We start from the raw sequence: 21,765 nt of genomic DNA, 5'->3' as shown, positions 1-21,765 counted from the left end.
AGAGGATTGTGAACCAAATGCCATTCAAGGGGGGAGATTCACAAGGAGTGGAGTACAGCTTGTGTCAGTGCTTCAAGAGCCACCACACACAGACGTATTCAGGACATGGACAACTGTTGCATTCCTTGTGTGAAGCCACTCCTGAACCAGAGACAATGGCAGAAGCATCTTACCTGGGCTAAGGAGAAAAAGGACTGGAGTGTTGCTCAGTTGTCCAAAGTCCTCTTTTCGGAAGAAAGTAAATTATGCATTTCATTTGAAAATCAAGGTCACAGAGCCTGGAGGAAGAGTGGAGAGGCACAGAATACAAGTTGCATGAGGTCCAGTGTGAAGTTTCCATAGTCATTGATGATTTGGGAAGCCATATCATTTGCTGGTGTTGGTCCACTGTGTTTTATCAAGTCCAAAGTCAGCACAGCCCAGGAAATTCTAAAGCACTTCATGCTTCCCTCTGCTGACCAGCTTTATGGAGATGCTGATTTCATTTTCCAGCAGGACTTGGCACCTGCCCACACTGCCAAAAGTACAAATACCTGGTTTAGTGATCATGGTATCACTGTGCTTGATTGGCCAGCAAACTCGCCTGACCTAAACCCCATAGAGAATCTGTGGGGTATGGTCAAGAGGAAGATTAGACACCAGACCCAACAATGCAGACAAGCTGAAGGCTTTCAAAGCAATCTGGGCTTTCATAACACCTCAGCAGTGCCACAGGCTGATCGCCTCCATGCCACGCTGCATTGATGCAGTAATTGATGCAAAAGGCCCCAACCAAGTTTTGAGTGCATTCTATACTGTACATGGACATACTTTTCAGTAAGCCAACATTTCTGCATTTAAAATCCTTTTTTTTATTGGTCTTATGTAATATTCAAATTTTCTGAGATCCAGAATTTGGGGTTTTCACTAGCTGGAAGCCATAATCAAAATTAAAAAAAGAAATGCTTGAAATGTATCACCCTATATGTAACACATCTATATAACACTGTATATGAGTTTCACTTTTTGAATTGAATTACTGAAATAAATTAACTTTTTGATGATATTCAAATATTTTGAGATGCACCTATATATCATTCAAAATGCCTAAGTTAATAATAAAGATTTTTTAATCTCTTCTCATGAATATGTTGCATCATTTTTTTTTTTTTTCATTCTGGAAAAAGGACATGACCGGTAATGGCAGCAGTCTAATTGTGAAAGCAAAGTTTAATTTCAAGCAACAGAATGAAGACGAGCTATCTTTTTGTAAAGGTGACACCATCCATGTCACCAGAGTGGAAGATGGGGGCTGGTGGGAAGGATCACTAAATGGCAAGATGGGCTGGTTCCCCAGTAACTATGTGAAAGAGTTCAAACAGAATGGTAAGATCACAGAATTGTGTTGAAACATAATTTTTTTTTTTTTTAAATGTGATTTTTATTCCTTATGCACCTTTATGTTTGAGTTGGTGCCTTTAGAAAATGTTGAAGCTTTTGGTGCAGCCAAGCAACTAGCATTCTTTGAATGAAAGATCAGTAAATGGCAGTTCACATATTTCTCTCCATATTGGAAAGCATGGCGTTCTATTTATGTTGTGTCTACTCCTTGTGAGCTTCCACTGTACTCTGTGCTTGCTACGTAACCAAAATAAGTATTAAAATAAAATAGATTTCATGGCATAAATAACTGGTACCTTTCTGACAATGATATACATTTATGAAATATTGGAAAACTAGAAAAAAAATAGGTAGAAACATCCTAGCCCATAAACCATAACCTATAATTATGAAATGAAATACCTTCCAAAAAAAATATAAATTATATAATGATAATAATTCACAAAAAGTAATAATCCCTGTTGACTTTCAGAAAGCAAGAGCCAAGCGGGAATAGACTCAGGTCCTCCTCAAAAAAATATGTCACAAACATTTACACAGCTGTCATTAGTAATTCCGGTAATGTGTCCAATATGTTTTTTTCCAATGATGGACAGCTCCATCTATTGCCCATAATGCTGTATTTTACTGAAACACTCCAATCAGAAACATACCGCACTTTGGCCACTAGATGGCATTGCTGGCCATAGGAAATATGTTAGACACATTATGGGAATCATTCACAATGGCTGTGTTTTTTAAAATTTTTTTTTTTTTTGGGTTCAGAGGCAGCATTGAGATGTTACCTCTCTACCCACAGCCAGCATTTGGACATCTATCATTCCAATCCTTGTGCCATAGGCAGTCCGTAACAGGACCATTCCCTTATTAGCTTTCAATAGTAGCCCTGATGAAGGGGGAGTCTCTGTTCAATAAACAAAATAAGTGCAGCGCAAAAATAAAATTAATGAATGAAAGGGATAATAAATAATCCAATCATAAATTGGTAATCAAAAAGTTCATTATTGATAAGGAAATAACCCTCTTCTGGGGACACTCGTATAAGGCACTTATCCAGGCAATGTAATGTGAAATAAGATTGTGCTTACCAGATCCAATTGACCCCTTGGTTATAGGGGGTCTAAAACGGCATGAATGGACCCGTGGCAAACTGCTGGGCTAGCTGTCATCTGCAGGTCAAGTAAATTCTTTGAAAAACGGAAATCCCCTCAGGTATAAGGTGTAATGCTGGTATACTGCAGAGATGGCTATCATGTGCTGTATGCTCTCTCTCAGTCCACAGCGATATCCATGGGAGAGAGGGATCTGTATTGAAAAGGCAGAGCAGAGAAACAATTTTCCCCAGAAAAAATAAATAAAATAAAAACATCTAAGAGCGATCCATAAATGAAACAAGTGTCCAAATGTATTCAACTAATAAAAGGTGATGAAGGAAGAGACGCTAATTGAGCGCCAATACATATAAAAATCTAAGCGGCAGTGTTGTGTAGTGAGACAGGCTGTTCGCGTCTGAACAGCTGTCAGAAAGAGAAGGCTGCGGGTGACGGCGGTCAAACAGTTCCGCCCCCGTACGCGGCGTTACGTCAGAAAGACTTCGTCAGCAAGGGTGGCGTACACCTGTCACCCGTAGAGCCTTAATATACCCGCTATCATTCAACAGTGGGAGTGTCAAGAGCATCGGGAACGGAAGTCCCCGCTGGGAAATCCTCTCCTGAGCTCAATGGGGACATCTTCCCAAAACATTAAAAAACAATAAAGATTTAAATAAAAACCTGGTAACTAACTCCGCACAACAAGTGAAGTAAAAGGCAACAATGCCAGAACTTAATCATGCTATCCAAAGGGATATCAAGAGTTACCATGTAACTATAAGTATACATGTTAAAAATTTACTAAAAAATGTGTAAATAGATACTTTAAACATTAATATGACCCATTAAGCACCTGCAGCATTCTCTAGCTAGAAGTAAAAAATCTTTTTTTACATACAATGATTAATTAAAACAACACACCAGCATAGAAGTATAAACAGAACAGTTAATAAATGGATATTTGAATACGTAGTAGCAGGAGCAGTAAAAGATCAACATTATAAGATACACAATGATAAATAAACACAGAGAGCATAAGGTCTCTGTTCCCCCAGAACACATTGGCCTCTTTTCATTGTTGTGAAAAGAGGCCAATGCTAAACGCTTCTCAGCCATTTACAGGAAACTTTGTATTTTTAGAATGAATACAAGGCTTTGTTTGGCTGAGGTAGAGAGACTGGCGGATGAGGCCACAACCGCAGAAAAGAGGCTGATTCCATGTCGGGCCAAGCACCCCTGACCAGTGAGTGCAGGAGGGTATTATTTGGAAAGGATTGGTAGGCAGATACAACTGATCACACACACACACACATATTGTATATATATAATCTATCTCAACAGTCTCTCAGGTTCCAAAAAGTCTATGTGAGAACAAATCAAATTAAGCAGGGTGAATGGGCTGAATTGAAAAGACGTCCGATTAAACTTATGAGTTCCAAATTGAACAGATGCCATTTCCAAGGTGTGTGGGCACTTTAGTATGAAGACACCACCGTGCTCAAAATTAATAAAAAATTGTCTGCTTACCAGACCCACATAGGTCACAAGCGTGTGTGCTGATCCACAACTTAGGGATGCATTCCTCTGTCTGCCAAATCTCAAAGATTCACAATGGACAACCGCTCCCAGCAGATACGGGGGGATGAGTAAGCATGGACGCTCATCTGCAGCTGATAAAATGGATTCCTCTTTACCTTCCTCAGAGGGCTCAAGTGAATCCCAGATTCACAGATTCACATGATGGATAATGAAAAATTGGAGGAAGACTAATAGTGCATTATCTTTTGATTAAAAAATCTATTTATTTTAAAAGGCACTTAAAATTCGTTACAGCAAAAAAATTCTTGGCGCGGACCGCAACGTTACAACTGGCTCCTCCCGACGCGTTTCCACTAAGGAGGCGTCAATTGGAATTGGAGAACTATGCATGGAGGCCTAGCTCTTTAAATTGGTTATAGTGTTACCACATCTGCCATTTCGCTGTCTATCCAGGAGGAGCAAAAAAGCTGCTAAATTATTATGAATGTTGTTTCCCACAATCCCTTGTTTCTGCAGTACCATAGCACAGTCATGCCTGATTGTTCTTTAGACAACAAGCTAGCACTCCGCTGTCAATATATACTTTTTTGTCATGTAATTACAAGCATGATATCATGTGGTAAGACTGGTCATTTTTCTCTCTTTGGTGCCTCCCATCTATGGATAAGAGAAGTTGATATCTAGAAATATGAAGCAGTTCCCTTTTCTTAGTAATAATGTTTTTGCTTTTGTTTTGTAGATAAACCACTTTCCCCAAAAGCACTGAAAGGGAATGACGTCGCACAGCTAACCAAAAACTATTACACTGTGGTAAGCAAATAAATCCCATCCAAAGTGGAACTGCAAGTATCCTGATTAGAGAAAATGAATAATGGTTTAGCAGTTATAATCTGTCTGGTGGCCAGAGTCCTGTTATTTGCTTGTTTTTACGCTTATATTTTCAGATGTTGCATGCTTCATTTTAAACTGCTTCTTGTCCAAATCACCTTCACAATCACCTTGCATAGCCCCTACCATCGGTCTAAAAAACTATCAAAGAACAAATTGTAGCAATAAGTAAATCAGTTCAGCAGAATACTGAGATTTCATTCCCCCACCACAGAGGTTTTACAAGAATTTGAAAAATATGCTGACTCCTGTAGATGTGGGCCTTGTGTTCCCGAATCCTCTGGTTTCTTTTGAGGTGGTTGTGATTTTCTTTTTGCCAGCAGTGCATCCTCGGGTGAAGTTTACCACTGCAACGTCTCAGCTCCAAAAATGAACATACATATATTACCAAAAGTATTGGGACACCTGCCTTTACACGCACATGAACTTTAATGGCATCCCAGTCTTAGTCCGTATCATTTATTATTGAGTTGGCCCACCCTTTGCAGCTATAACAGCTTCAATTCTATGTCTATGGGAATGTTTGACCATTTTACCGGAAGTACATTTGTGAGGTCAGGCACTGATGTGGACGAGAAAGCTTGGCTCGCAGTCTCCGTTTCAATTCATCCCAAAGGTGTTCTATCGGGTTAAGATCAGGACTCTGTGCAGGCCAGTCAGGTTCCTCAACCCCAAACTCGCTCATCCATGTCTTTAGGGACCTTGTTTGTGCACTGGTGCGCAGTCATGTTGGAACAGGAAGGGGCCATCCCCAAACTGTCCCCACAAAGTTGGGAGCATAAAATTGTCCAAAATGTCTTGGTGAGCTGGCCCCGTAAGAGTTCCCTTCACTGGAACTAAGGAGCCAAGCCCAATCCCTGAAAAACAACCCCACACCCGGGGCGGATTGACCATTAGGGCACTCGGGCGCCGGCCGAGGGCCCGGCGGGCCAGCAGGGGGCCCCATGAGACTCCCCCTGTCAGTCCCAATCTCTGCTTATCCCAGAGCCAAGTGCCAGAACAAGTCCCAGCACTGACCTCTGGTAACTAGGCTCGCTAGTGTCGGGCAGTGAGTCAGGATATCTTCTGTGCCTGGGCTCCCTCCCGCAGTAATTCCCCTCTGCAGTAGCTGAGCCGACATCTCTCTCTCCCGAGCCTGAACACAGCTCAATGAGGATCCTCCTCCTCGGCTCCACAGTACACAGACAGGAGGGGGAGGAGCCGGGGAGAAGAGATCTTACACTGCAGGAGCCGCTATGATTCTGAGGTCTGTGTATAGTTTGTAGATAGGGGAGGGGGTTGGGGGCAGGGTAATACATTGAGAAGGGGGGTATAAAAAAAAATGTGCTGGTTGGGTTTTTGAGGGAAGAGGACATGTGCTAGTAAGGGGGATTTCAAAACCGACCAACCCCTTCCCCAAAGCAAAGAGTTGCCACTTTCCCCTCTCTGCCCCCATCCCAGGGGCCCCTCTCTGCTTCTATGCCAGGGGCCCCTCTCTGCTTCTATCCCAGGGGCCCCTCTCTGCTTCCATCCCAGGGGCCCCTCTCTGCTTCCATCCCAGGGGCCCCTCTCTGCTTCCATCCCAGGGGCCCCTCTCTGCTTCCATCCCAGGGGCCCCTCTCTGCTTCCATCCCAGGGGCCCCTCTCTGCTTCCATCCCAGGGATCCCTCTCTGCTTCCATCCCAGGGATCCCTCTCTGCTTCCATCCCAGGGGCCCCTCTCTGCCCCCATGCCAGGGGCCCCTCTCTGCCCCCATGCCAGGGGCCCCTCTCTGCCCCCATCCCAGGGATCCCTCTCTGCCCCCATCCCAGGGGCCCCTCTCTGCCCCCATCCCAGGGGCCCCTCTCTGCCCCCATCCCAGGGATCTCTCTCTGCCCCCATCCCAGGGATCCCTCTCTGCACAATCCCAGGGATCCCTCTCTGCACAATCCCAGGGATCCCTCTCTGCACAATCCCAGGGATCCCTCTCTGCACAATCCCAGGGATCCCTCTCTGCCCCCATCCCAGGGATCCCTCTCTGCACAATCCCAGGGGCCCCTTTCTGCTCCCATCCCAGGGGCCCCTCTCTGCCCCCATCCCAGGGGCCCCTCTCTGCCCCCATCCTAGGGATCCCTCTCTGCCCCCATCCCAGGGATCCCTCTCTGCTTCCATCCCAGGGGCCCCTCTCTGCTTCCATCCCAGGGGCCCCTCTCTGCTTCTATCCCAGGCGCTCCTCTCTGCTTCCATCCCAGGCGCTCCTCTCTGCTTCCATCCCAGGGGCTCCTCTCTGCTTCCATCCCAGGGGCTCCTCTCTGCTTCCATCCCAGGGGCTCCTCTCTGCTTCCATCCCAGGGGCTCCTCTCTGCTTCCATCCCAGGGGCTCCTCTCTGCTTCCATCCCAGGGGCTCCTCTCTGCTTCCATCCCAGGGGCTCCTCTCTGCTTCCATCCCAGGGGCCCCTCTCTCCTTCCATCCCAGGGGCCCCTCTCTCCTTCCATCCCAGGGGCCCCTCTCTCCTTCCATCCCAGGGGCCCCTCTCTCCTTCCATCCCAGGGGCCCCTCTCTGCCCCCATCCCAGGGGTCCCTCTCTGCCCCCATCCTAGGGGTCCAGGGGTGTACACATGTTGCAGCCTCAGCAGAAATTATACACCCTGTCACGCTTGGCATGGGGCTGCTCTGCAAAGGTTGTGCAGCCTTATGCAGTACAGCGACCAAGTGGCTAAAGCTGGCTATAAAGAGGCATTGTATTGCCTTATCACATAACCTGCTTTAACCCCTTGGATCCCACACTAGCATGCTGCTACTGCGTGCATTACACATGGTTGCTGGGTGTTTGCAGAGTGCCCCTATTCACTTGATTGGGTCACAATCAGACACCAAAAGCAACAGGGGGTATAATTCCTGCCGCAGCATGTGTACGTCCTCAGCTGCTGCCTCTGCGGCTAAAGGGTGTAGAGACCAATGTATGTAATGTGGGCAGTGTGGCAGGGACACAGGGGGGGGCACCATGAACTCCTATTGGCCGAGGGCCCCACGAGTTGTCAGTCCGCCCCTGCCCACACCATAAACCCCCCCCAAAAAAATGATTTGGACCAATGCGCAATGCAAGATCCATAAAGACATGGATGAGCAAGTTTAGGGTGGAGGAACTTGACTGGCCTGCACCGAGTCCTGACCTCAACCTGGTAGAACACCTTTGGGATGAATTAGAGCGGAGACTGCGAGCCAGGCCTTCTGGTCCAACATCAGTGCCTGACTTCACAAATGCGCTTCTGGAAGAATGGTCAAACATTCCCATAGACACACTCCTAAACCTTGTGGACAGCCTTCCCAGAAGAGTTGAAGCTGTTATAGCTGCAAAGTGTGGGCCAACTCAATATTAAACCCTACGGACGAAGACTGGGATGCCATTAAAGTTCACGTGAGTGTAAAGGCAACCGTCCCAATACTTTTGCCAAAATAGTGTATGAGTGTTAAAGGTCTTTATTGCCCAGGGTGAGTGCTAATAGCAGAAAGAGTAATGTAAAGTGGTTGTAAAGGCAGGAGATGTTTTTTACTTTATCGCATTTTCTTCATGAAGGGAAAAAAAAAAACCCTTCTGTGTTAAAGGATAAGTTCACCCTTTCAGAAAAATAAATGCACAATTTTTTGCAGGTAAAAAAATGTGCATTTATTATTTTTTTGTTGCAGGAGCCTTTAAAGCATTGCACCAGTAATCAGCAGATCGCTGATGCCATGCAGGTCTCCTGCAGACCTAGGAAGAAAAGAACGGCTGCACACCACGGGAACGTTCCAACGATTTTATTCCAAAAAATAGCAATAGACACCCAACAAAGACAGAGTGTCCGAACCCAGAAGGTGACACGTGCGTGTCACACTGACCTTGTGAGGTTTGAAGAAGCACTGAGGTCAGTGTGACACACACACGTCACCTCCTGGGTTCTGACACTCTGTCTTTGTTGGGTGTTTTTATTGCTATTTTTTTGGAATAAAATTGTTGGATCGCTCCTGTGGCGTACGGCCGTTCTTTTCTTCCTATTGATCATTGGTGGCGGGCCGTGGCTTGCACCGAGCACATTCGGACTGTAGTGACTGCTCGCCTGGAGCAACGTCTTCCTTGTTTGAATCTCCTGCAGACCTGTCAGTGTTTTTGCTTCCTCGTACCTCATAGTTTTCCATTCACAGAGCGCTGTGAATATGCGATGAGGCCCGGTTGGCGAAGCCCTGCACGCCCACGTTTAAAAAAAAAAAAAAAAGTTTGACAGCTAGCAGGTGGAGAAGAACCCCTGCTAGCTGGCACAGCAGAGATCGGGGAGTTGCGGGGGCCGGTGCAATTGAACATGTAACATGTACATATGTAACATATTATGAAAGGTGAACTTATACTTTAAGCTTCATAGAATACTTATTTACAAATACTTATGGACACACAGAGCGGGGCTTGAGATCGAGCTTACACAAGTTCCCCTATAGCAAGCAGCTTTCTATGGGGGCACTCGGCAGGGGGGAGGAGCGAGTAGCGCCCACAGGGGAGGATAAAGGCTGCTCTGTAAGACATTTGTTATTTAAAAAAAAATAGGTTTACAATCATACATTATGTGTAATACTGTGTATCCCATCAACTGCTGGTGATTACTATTATTATTATTCCAGATTTATATAGCTCCAACAAAGCATAGCCTCTAGATCAAGGATCCTCAAACTATGGCCCTCCAGTTGTGGCGGAACTACATATCCCATGAGGCATTGTAAAACTCTGACATCACAGGCATGACTAGGCATGATGGGAATTGTAGTTCCTGAACAACTGGAGGGCCGTAGTTTGAAGACCCTTGCTCTAGATACTACCCTCAGCAGCTGGGAAAGCTAACAGCAGTTGTTGCCACTGTTAAAGTGCACACTACTTGCCTGTCCACCCCTTTCTGCCCTATCCATCATTCAGATTGCCTGCACTATTATTCTCCCACAATGCACTGTATTTCGTGAATGGAGGAGGAGCAGATGAATGATAGGATCTCCACCACCCATTTGCTGAATGCAATGCATTGTGGGAGAGGGAGAACAGTAATACAAGCAGTAGTGGTGCATTCCTCCCAACATTTTGAGATGGGAATGAGGGACACCTTCTAGCAAATGTATGTAGGCATAGGACATGCCCCTACCATGCCCCTTAAAGGGGACATAACCCCCCCAAAAAAGGCTAATTAAATCCACAAGAGCTTTTTTTACCACTAATATTCCTTTATATTGGCTTTTAAAATTGACAAATGCAGCAATTTGGATAAAAAGTTTAGCACTGGGAAACACTTTTTGAAAGATAAAAAGTGCATTTTTTGTACAACTATATGGATCAGACCAAAATGAGGGACAAAAGAGGAGGAAAGAGGGACAGAGGGACATTGCTCCAAATCAGGGACAGTCTGTCCAAATCGGGGACAGTTGGGAGCTATGGTGGTGGAGAGAGCTGAAAGGGGGGAGCCAGCAGAATAAATGTTCCCCGTAAGACAGCTGCTCAGGGCAATATCTGACAGCTATGATGGAGGCACTGCTGAGAGAATTTTTATTAGAAGCAGCTGTCTGCAGATAATGAGGTACACACCATTATATATAACAAGTTTGCTGCTGTATCCCCACCAAAAAAAACAACAAAAAACTAAATTTCAGCTTTAAATGTAGGAGGGAGTTTGAATGTTTTAACAAGCAGAGCCCTATCTTTCTCCTCCAATTGTTTTGTTTTTTTTATGCTATTACAATGCATCTGCTGTACTCCTAGAGAAACAGAATATTCAGGACTACACAAAAAAATGAACTAAATCAGAACCACAGGGCCTCCCAAACTGCACGTGTCTCTGAAATTGTCGGACTGACATGCGGGAACGAAATTGTGTGAGTTCAGCTGAATGCACGATTTCAATCCCGCATCAATGTGAACCAGGGCTCAAACCTCAGCATTATGAGCGAGTTTGGGGTGGAGGAACTTGACTGGCCTGCAGAGTCATGACCTCAACCCGATAGAACACCTTTGGGATGAATTAGAGCGGAGACTGCGAGCCAGGCCTTCTAGTCCAACATCAGTGCCTGACCTCAGGCAATATAGTATAGAGATTGGATGTCAATCTCAGATCTGTAGGTGCCTGGCAGCTCTTGGGGAAATAGCAGCCATCTATTGAAAAATGATTTTACTATTGCAGTTCTTTGTCCTAAGCTCAGCCACCCCAGGGGGGTCTGCATGTGTCTACTTACGTTATCAAAATATGAACACATGGGTCACCCAAGCATTCATGAATGGGAGACACGTGTTCATATTTATAAAATGTAGATAGGCACCACCCATTATAGTACAGATGGCGCTTAGATCAGAGGACTGCGATAGTAAAACTGAAAGCCTTTTTAGGAGGAAAATGGGCATCTGGCTCATTTCTGATGTCTAAGGCCATTTCATCTGCTTCTAAGAGAACCTTATAAACTTCCTAATGAAAGTTTTTGGTGAGCTTAATTCTTCATTCCTACTGGCAGAATACTGACTACTGCCCCTTGCTTAGGTCTAGACCAGTGGTTCCCAAACTGTGGCCTGGGGGCCAGATGCAGCCCTTTGCCTACAACAGTGGGGCATAGTTCCTGCCGCTAAAACTCGCAATGGGGCACTATCCCTCCCGCTGACAATTATTATGGGGCACTATTCTTCCCACTGACACCAGTTTTGTGCCACCATTCCTCCTACTGACACCAATGATGGGGCACTATTACTCCTCCTAATACCAATGAATGGGCATTGTTTACTCCCACTGGCGCCAAGACATTTTCTACTCCCACTGGTCACAGTGCGGCCCCTCTAACTTTTGCTGGACAGAAAACTGACCCTTTGTTTATAAAGTTTGGAGACCCCTAGTCTAGACTAATCATAACACTGTATGAATAATATATGATTGTTGCAGTGTGATATAAATATTCAACACATGGGATCCAGTTAACCATCTTTTGCATGCAAGCGTGATATGTCCATTAGTGCTTGTTAATATAATGGTAAAAATAGAATCTCAGGCTTTTTACTGCAGAACTGACTGAGTGCTTTATCCTAGTTCTATAGTAAAATAAGCTTTTCTGTTGAATGGTGAGCTTTTAAGAGCAATATTACTTGTATAATGTATTTATTAAATTAATTTATATATTATCAACAAGTTGTGCAGCACTTTCACATATTGTACATTCTCAAGGAGCTTATAATCTAAGGTCCTTATACCACATGTCTTAGGAGTGTGGGAGGTAACCAGAGTGCCCAAGGGTCTTGGTTTGGATTTGAACAGAAATCCCCAGTGCTGCAAATCAGGAGTGATGACCACTAAACCACTGTGCTGCCTTTGCTATCCTACTTTACAGTTGTGTTTTTTTTGTTTTTTTTTTTTTGTTTTTTAGAGCTTAGGTTTTTTTATAACAAGCTAGACATTCTGTAATTTTGCTCTGCCTTTTTATATTTTTAATACTTTTATTTTTTTGTTCTCTCATATTAAGGTATTACAGAATATTCTGGAAACAGAGAGAAGCTATGCTAAAGAACTTCAGATACTTATATCAACTTACCTCAGACCTCTTCAGTCATACGACAAGTGAGTTAACATAAGCTTGTCATGAAAAAACCCTAGGGACGGCCACTGCTGATTTCTCCTAAAAAATGCTAAGTGCCTGGCTGTCATGCTGAACCTTTTGCTTCAATACTTTAGGATCACTAATATACTTATGTTTCTCTGACCTGCTTGGTCTGCAAACTTTTGTCTGATTCAGAGACTGAAAGTACTGAAGTTGATTAGCCAGGCGATTTGGTATTTTCAAAAGGTGTTTGGCTATGGCAGCACAGAGTTTCTCTCTCGTGAAAAAGTGTTATATATATGATTTTATAAAGACTGAACTCCAACCAAATGCTTCTTTTTTTTTTTCTTCTAATTTCTGCCTGTGGCCATATAGGTGATGTTCTCTCACTTCCTATCCCTGTGATATCTGTACAGAAAATGGGGGTTGTCACCGTGTCAGAAAGGCCCGCATTACGAAAAAAAACATTGTCAACATTTCTAATCTTCTCTTTACTAAAAATCAGTTTGTTTTGTCTGTGTCTCCATCGGAGAGATTTTCTACCACTTCTGTCCTGACAGTAAATTAGGCGACATTTCCCTAACAGGGAAATAGCTGGAAGTAAAAACCTGACAGAGGCTCCAATTCCTCCTCACTCTATCCAAAACAGAATAAAAAATATGAATGTAATGCTGATTAGGGTAGGCTTAGTTGTCTGTGTCTTTTATAGTGCAACTAAACTCTGCAATTCCTCCACTCCAAGGATGTAACATCTGAGTCCTTCACCACTGCCAAAATCTTCTCCCAGTCGTCTTCCTGAGTCTTTGGCTGTCTTGAGTGGCTGGTTAGGGAATAATGCAACTCTTACGCTGGCACATAGGAGTTCATTCATTCGCCAGCCAAAAATGTGCACTGAGCTGCACATGCACAGTTCAGTTACATTCCAAAGAAGATAGCGAACAGACAGGGAAATTTGTTTTATCGCAGAAGAGACATAGAAAGTCTTTTCTGCAATAAACTTGTTCTTGTTTGCCCCTTAGTTTCACCTTAAAGCGGTAGTAAACGTTCATTAAAAAAAAAATCCTCCTGCAAGGTAATATTATAATGTTCTAGTATGCATCGCATACTAAGCACAGTATGAAAGACTTCCCCTAAAACTGATCCCGGTAGTATTGCACTATCATCACTGACAGGGCTTCCGTCTTCACCCCGTCTTCCTCCCATGTTCGTGGACTCCGGTCATTTGAATGGCTGAGCCACAATGATGTGCACAGGAGTCACGGCCATGGCACAGAGATTTGAAGGGATAGCATGAGTATGCCGTTCCTTCAGAGTACAGGCACTGATGCATGTTTAGGAGATGATATTCCTTGTACCTACAGGTAAGCTATTATTATAGGCTTTCCTGTAGGTACAATGTATTTATTTTCAGGTACTTATATAGCGCCATCAATTTACATATACATTGTACATTCACATCAGTTCCTACCCTCAAGGAGCTTACAATCTAAAGTCCCTAACTCACATTCATACATACTAGGGACAATTTAGACAGGATCCAATTAACCTACCAGCATGTCTTTGGAGTGTGGGAGGAAACCGGAGTACCCGGAGGAAACCCACGCAGACACAGGGAGAACATGCACACTCCAGGCAGGTAGTGTTGTGGTTGGGATTCGAACCAGCGACCCTTCTTACTGCTAGGCGAAAGTGCTAACCACTACACCACTGTGCCGCCCAAGTGTCCAAGAGGTGTTTACTACCGCCTCAAGCCATCTATTTATATACCATGGGTGGTGACCGGCAAGCAGGAGCCTGTGATGCTTCATCCCAAAATCCTAATCCTAGTGTGAAAACTTTTAAAGGCTCATTTTTTTGTGTTTTATGTTTTTCAGGTTAAGTGCTGCGGATATTACATTATTGCTGGGAAATTTTGAGGAGATCTACACCTTTCAGCAGACCCTCTGCCAGGCACTCGAAGAATGTGCAAAGTAAGAGTTTATAGAAGATTTTGTTGTTGAACTTTGTTTTCTGACATTTTAATGGCATACCTTATTTTAAACTATGGTCACTCACAGAACATTTATCTTTGTGTAAATGTCTGAGCTTTATCAGTATGGATTGTATTTGGACAAAACAGTAATGCAGACTAGCCAAGCCAAGTGTATTTAGATATTCGGTGCTCAGCCCAAGGGCTGAATGAGAGAAAAATCACTCAATTCCCCCATTCACATAAAACAGTGTGGATTGAGGAATCTGCACCTCCAGCTATTGTATTCAGACAGCTGGCACCCGAGGCTGCCTGAGTACCCAATCGGTGACATCTGATTGGATGCAGTCACTGTTCAGATTTTCACTTTTACATTCGACTTTTGTTGACCTAGGTGGTGCCAACAGGGCCAACTATGGCTCAGATTTTTTCCAATTCACAGAAATCAGACGACATTTGAGTCGTGTATGGCTTTCATTAGTCTGGCAGATCTCATGAATATATACTCACAAAATGACTCCTACTGCTGTCGCCATCCCCAGCACTGCTATTTATTAAAGAGGAAGTAAACCCTGGTGGGTTTTACTTCCTTTTTATTTCCCTGCAAAGGTAAAGCATAATGGGCTACTATGCATCGCATAGTAGTCCATTATGTGTCACTTACCTGAAACCGAAGCCTGTGATGTCACCGCTGTCCCCATTAGCAGCGAGCGTCCATCTTCACCCTCTTCCTTCCAGGGCCGCGAACCCCGGCTCTGTGACTGGCTGGAGTCGCGTAACGTCACTCCCGTGCATGCACGCGGGAGCCGCCAGTCACGGCATAGCCCCTATTAGAAACAGCACAATCTGCCCTTTCTAAAGTGCACATGCACCGTAGACATCAGCACATGCGCCGTAGTCATCAGCGCACGGCTTTTTTTGTAGATATATCCTAAACCGTGGAGGTTTAGGAGATATTTCTAGCACCTACAGGTAAGCCTTAATATAGGCTTACCTGTAGGTAAGTGGTTGTACACGATGTACAACAACTTTAAGCAATATCGTATAGGAAACTGCCCTGAAGAGAGGTCAGGCATTACTGGCTTCAAAACTTCTTTACTGCTTGTTAAGAATATGTAAATATTTTAGCACTTTAGCAAAGGTGCACTTTAATTGTGTTAAAAGGCTAAGGTCATCTTTTACTTAAACTGGCCCATGCAGACAGGAGGAAACAGTAATTTACACTGCAACTGTGCCATTTGTAGAAATATTGTTTATTGAAAAGGCCATACCTGTAGGCCTTTTCTGTCACCCTTAAAGCCTGGCCAAAGTACTCCCAATGTTTACTTTCCTATGTCCTAGTATATTTTTAGAACATGGACTACAACAAAATGATAACAGAGGCTCCTTTTTTGAGGACAAGCCATTTTGTTGTAGCCCTGGAACTAAGTTAGGATGCAAGAATGTATACATTGGGAGTATTTCGGCCAGGGTTCAGAAAAGAAAAGCCGTATGGCATTTGCATTAACCACATGCCGACCAGCGCACGACTATGTACGTCGGCACAATGGCACGGCTGGGCAAATGGGCGTACAGGTATGTCCCCTTTAAATTGCGGCATTATGGGCCCGTGACTCCTATGTAAACAAGGCATTTCCCTGTTCTGCCTTGTCACATGACAGGGATCTACTGCTCCCTGTCATCAGGAGAAGTGATCGCTGTCATGTCAGTGGTAGCCCCTCCACAGTTAGAATCACTCCCTAGGACACACTTAACCCCTTGATCGCCCCCTAGTGTTTAACCCCTTCCCTGCCAGTGTCATTTACACAGTAGTAATCAGTGCATTTTTATAGCACTGATAGCTGTATAAATGGCAATGGTCCCAAAATAGTGTCAAAAGTGTCCAATGTGTCCGCCATAATGTCACAGTCACGATAAAAATTGCAGATCGCTGCCATTACTAATAAAAATAAATAAATAAATAAATAAATAAAAATGCCATAAATCTATTCCCTATTTTGTAGACGTGATAACTTTTACACAAACCAATCAATATACGCTTATTGCGTTTTTTTTTTGTTTTTTTTTACCAAAAATATGTAGAAGAATACATATCGGCCTAAACTGAGAAAGAAATTTTAGTTTATTTATATATTTTTTGGGGGATATTTATTATAGCAAAAAGTAAAAAATATTGCTTTTTTTTCAAAATTGCTCACTTTTTTTGTTTATAGCTCAAAAAGTAAAAACCGCAGAGGTGATCAAATACCACCAAGAGAAAGCTCTATTTGTGGGAAAAATGTCAATTTTGTTTTAGGTGCAATGTCGTACGACCGCACAATTGTCAGTTAAATCGACGCAGTGCCGTATCGCAAAAAGTGCTCTGGTCGGGAAGGGGGTAAATCCTTCTTGGGCTGAAGTGGTTAAATAAGAGTCCCATGTAAGGATATTTTATACAAAGGTAACTTGGTCCAGCTTGGACTGCGCTCTGCACAGGGTCCCAGAAGCTAGTGGTAATCTTTGAAGTCTCTACTCCACTGATTTCCAGCTTCCAGGAAGCATTGGCTAGGTGAGGTATATACAAAGTTACATTGGTCCAAGCTGGACCAATGTAGGTATGAAACAATATACCATGCCTTTAATTCTTCTTTAAACAATATTTTTACAAATCGCACAGTGCATTTTTAACTACTGGGGCCTTTTGTTTTCATGGGCTGGATTATGTAATAGGTGAACTTAAAGTGGTTGTAAACCTCAGACAAGAAATATGAACAAAGCATATCTCTCTATAGTGTTTACTTGTTCCAATTAAGAGAACTAAGTGTGATTTCTGTCTTTTTACAGACAGCCCTCTGTTGCTGTGTGAAGGGAGGGGGATGGGGGGGGGGTCTCTTCTCTCCAATCAGCTTTCAGACTTCTCCTCCCTGAGCTCTGAAGAGTGTAATTTCAGCTCCCCGCCCCCTTTTTTCTGACATGTCAGGCAAGCTTTATAAATTTAGCAATTTGAACAGTTGTAGAGGAGAGAAGACTGCAGATAGACAGGTACAATGTATGTAGGACAATTTGTTTCATCTCTGTGTATCGCCTGAGGATACTCACTTCACTCAGTATATGTAAGGGTTTACAACCACTTTAAGGTGAATATACACTAGTAGAAGTTTATTGAAATGTTTTAATTTGAAGGAATGTATGTTTAATTTTCTAACCGTTAGTGGGCTTAAAATGACATTTGTCTTTGATCGCAGTGGTAGGAAAATGTGAAGGAGCAAAATGGAGAATTTTTCTCAAAAAAAAATTTCTAACAGCGTATGTGGTCTTTGTTCCATCTTTCTTTTGCTGTTAGCATTCCATTTTGGAATGGATGGAATTTCCTGAAGTATTTTTAAACTAAATACATTGAGTAAATAAATATACTGAGAATTTTCATACAAATCTTTTGTATGTTTGTTCAAAAATGTACTAGTATATTGGCCAGCTTTAGCCTTAAATAATGCATAGACGCAGTTTATCTCTTTATCCACTAGATGTCACTATTTTGCTCTTCTTAGAAGGGTGAAAGACATGAATGTTTGACCCATAGCCTGTGTGACTTCTGTCACTAATAACTTAAAGTAGAGCTTGCATCAAAACAGATCTAATTACAGTTGAATATAAATTAATAATATAAATACAAAGATTACACCCTGTCTCCCAGCAAGCTAATCTAGGCAAGGATCTTTCCTTATACACCTGTGTTCTCAGCCAGGAGGGATAGATGGGATAAACACCAGTGTGTCCCTTGTAAGGACATCAGGTAGTGAAAATTGTTGGTTTATTTAGAAGCTGCCCTTTCACTGGAAGGAAATATAATTAGAAGTCTCCATTAGCTATATTTACTTTAGCAGTTTCCCAAGTTAAAAAAAATAAGCATACAGACGAGCGTTTTTTCTGATAATAATTTGTTCCATCAGAAAAATATAGAACATGTTCTCTATTTAAGTCCGATGCGGCATACACACGGTCGGAATATACGATGAAAAGCTCCCATCGGACTCTTTCTTTCGGAAATTCCGCTCATGTGTACGCGGCATTAGTTTTATTTTTTTTAAATAAAACTAAAATATCATTAAACAGCGATGGAATATAGGTATTGCTATAAAAAAAAGCTACAATGTAATTTAACTACTTCCATACAGGGCATTTTCACCCCCTTCCTGCCCAAGCCAATTTTCAGCTTTCAGCGCTGTCGCACTTTGAATCACAATTGCGCGGTCATACAACACTATAACCAAATGAAATTTTTATCATTTTTTCCCCACTAATAGAGCTTTCTTTTGGTGGTATTTGATCACCCCTGCGGTTTTTATTTCTTGTGCTATAAACAAAACAAGAGTGACAAGTTTGAAAAAACACAATATTTTTTACTTTTTGCTATAATAAGTATCCAAATTTTTTTTTTTAAACAAATTTTTTCCTCATTTTAGGCCGATACGTATTCTTCTACATATTTTTGGTAAAAAAAATCGCAATAAGCGTATATTTATTGGTTTGCGCAAAAGTTATAGCGTCTACAAAATAAGGGGATAGATTTATAGCATTTTTATTTTTATTTTTTTTTTTACTAGTAATGGTGGCGATCTGCGATTTTTATTGTGACTGCGATATTGCGGCGGACACATCGGACAATTTTGACACATTTTTGGGACCATTCACATTTATACAGCGATCCGTGCTTTAAAAATGCATTGATTACTGTATAAATGTGACTGGCAATAAGGGGGTTAACCAGCAGGGGGCGCTGTAGGGGTTAATGTGTTGCTAGGGAGTGATTCTAACTGTGTGGGGAGGGGATTCACAAGGGGAGGAGACCGATCGGTGTTCCTCTGTACAAGGAACACACCATCGGTCTCCTCCTATCTGACAGGACATAGATCTGTGTGTTTACACACACAGATCCACGGTCCTGCTCAGTTACCGGGCAATCGCGGGTGCCCGACGGACATCGCGGCCGCCGGGCACGCGCACCGGGACCCGAGCAATGCGGCGGGCGCATGCGCGCCCCCCGGGCTGCCTGGAAGGCTGCACCGTCATATGACGGCGGCCCAGGATAACAGCTGCACCGTCCCGCCGTCATATGACGGCGGGTGGGCAGCAAGTAGCAAGTGCATGTACACAACAAAACTTTGGATGTCCGTCCCAGTTGATGGATTTGCCCTCACTTATTGCTCTGATGATCAATCTGAAATTTTGGATTTCCTATCACTATCTGTCTTTGTGACAATGAACACCAGGACAATAGCAAGGCTGGGGACACAGACCATGATAAAAACCTGACACATGTTTTAACCCTTCCTTTCTCTATATAAAGGTAAAAAAAATCCCTTCACATACACTTTGAAGAGGATATACAGTCGGGTTTCCAAAAATTAACAATTTGCAGCTGCTGACTTTTCTTTGACAGTTTGTTTCTGCCTCTAAATGCCCCTCAGTGTTAGCCTACCTTTCCATGCACACATCACCCCCCCACTGCTAGCATGTTTAGGAGCAGCAGTGTTTTTAGTGTTTTGGCAGAAAAACACTTGACACACCTAAACACATCTAAACGCACTTGAACACATTTTAGGCTTCATGTAGACTGCTGCTGGTAAACAGACGTTTAGGAGCAGTTGGACATTTTTTTTTTAGCTGCCCCTTAACTCTCCTCTATGTTATCTTATCAGTACATGTACACAGGGTCATTTATAGTGGTTTCTAGGCAGCTGAGTTTAGAGGTTTTTTTTGGAAAGCAAAAAAAGCATTCAGGACGGATGTTCAGAGGCATTTGAAACTCCTGTAAGCTTGTAAATGCGCTAACTCGCGTTTAGCCGCATTTCGTTTCCAGGCGTTTTTCATGGAGATACATTTTTCACTATTTGAAAAAAGAGAAACGCGGCATGTAAATGCGGCAGTATGGACGTTTTTAAACATCGGTTATGATCTGTCAAGTTAAATCGTTCAGCACAGGTTTTAAAACGTCCCGTGTACATTAAGCCTTATAAAAATGCAGCTTTAAGTGAGTTTTTAAAGGTGCTTTTCTCCTGTCGGGAGGAGGCCAACTGTGACTCCTCACGACCTCACAGCCAGCTCCCCACTGCACATGCGCGAGCCATGCTGCTCTATCAGAACCATCCCGCAGGAGAAGGGTTGGGACCTAACTAGCGCTCTGTCTGCCTAGGCAAGAGTGGGCACCTGTCGAAAGTAGGTACCCCCCCCCCCCCAAAGAGAATCCAAATATGGTGAGGGGGAGGAGCGAGAAAAGTGGCGCTTCCATTTTGGGTGAAGTTCTGCTTTAAGGTTATTAAATACCTTTCCATTTCAACCTGCAGCCAGCTACACATAGCAGCAGTATTCAGTTTGTAGGCAGGATTTCTCAGAATAATAACCCCCCATGTCTTATAATTGATTCATTGCAAGAAGTCTGCACAGATGTAGAGGCTGTTGCATAACATACAGAAGCTATGTAATGTCTGTAGTCTAGGTTTACATCTTTGCGGTTATGTGTGGGGTGGTGTACCTGTGGAAAACGCAGGGGAAAAAAAATCCTCAACCAACTTTAAAAAACACAGCTGCATGGAACTGCCTGGTGCTTCGGCATCATGTGATTTTGCGCTCTCAAAAAAGTGTTGTGTTTTCAAATGTGTTTAGGCGTGCTTTTTGCCTGCGGGTGAGGAATGCGTGCAATTTTGCATACGTTCCTGATCTGCACACATGTGAACCTAGCCTTAGGCTTAGACTACAGTGGAAGTTTCATATTTGGTAGGAAACCTGCAGCTATGCCAGTAGTCCTTTTTTCTTATTCTTATATGGATACTTTTTAGTGGAGGTGTTAGATTAGCCTGTTTTATATCTACATAACAGAAGCAGGTGAAGATTTGGTGAAAAATTGGCTTCAATGCTTGCAGTGCATGTAGACTGTACCCAAATAAAATCAATGTCCTTTTTCCCACAAATAGAGCTTTCTTTTGGTGGTATTTGATCATCTCTACGTTTTTAAAAAAATTTTTTAAATTTTTTGTGTTAGAAACACAAAACTACCGACAACTTTGAAAAAAAAAATATTACTTTCTGCTATAAAACACATCCAATAAAAAAATTTGAAAAAATCGAATTTCTTTATCAATTTAGGCCAGTTTGTATTTTGCTTCATATATTTGGTAAAAAAAATCCCAATAAGCGTATATTGATTGGTTTGCGCAAAAGTTACGTCTACAAACTATGGCGTATTTTTATTTGATTTTAAATTTTTTTAATAGTAATGGTGACGATCAGCAACTTATAGCGGGACTGCAATATTGCGGCAGACAAATCGGACACCTAACTGACACTTTTGACACTTTTTTTGGGGGCAAGTGACACTATT

The 21,765-nt window shown here is 43.0% G+C and overlaps 1 protein-coding gene across 3 annotated transcripts in view; it reads left to right on the top strand.

The window, feature by feature from the left end:
• The window catches only part of ARHGEF6 (Rac/Cdc42 guanine nucleotide exchange factor 6), a 219,371-nt gene that overhangs the window by 57,872 nt on the left and 139,734 nt on the right, over positions 1–21,765 (top strand). For all 3 annotated transcript variants that reach the window (XM_073599229.1, XM_073599228.1, XM_073599230.1), the window contains exons 5-8: positions 1,167–1,365; positions 4,750–4,820; positions 12,365–12,459; positions 14,314–14,409. In XM_073599229.1, coding sequence (XP_073455330.1) covers positions 1,167–1,365; positions 4,750–4,820; positions 12,365–12,459; positions 14,314–14,409 — 461 coding nt within the window. The remainder of the gene's footprint in view (positions 1–1,166; positions 1,366–4,749; positions 4,821–12,364; positions 12,460–14,313; positions 14,410–21,765) is intronic.

Source organism: Aquarana catesbeiana, linkage group LG09 (assembly GCF_042186555.1).
Source record: "Aquarana catesbeiana isolate 2022-GZ linkage group LG09, ASM4218655v1, whole genome shotgun sequence".
Classification (NCBI taxonomy): Eukaryota; Metazoa; Chordata; class Amphibia; order Anura; family Ranidae; genus Aquarana; species Aquarana catesbeiana.
This window is presented reverse-complemented; position numbering and strand designations above follow the sequence as displayed.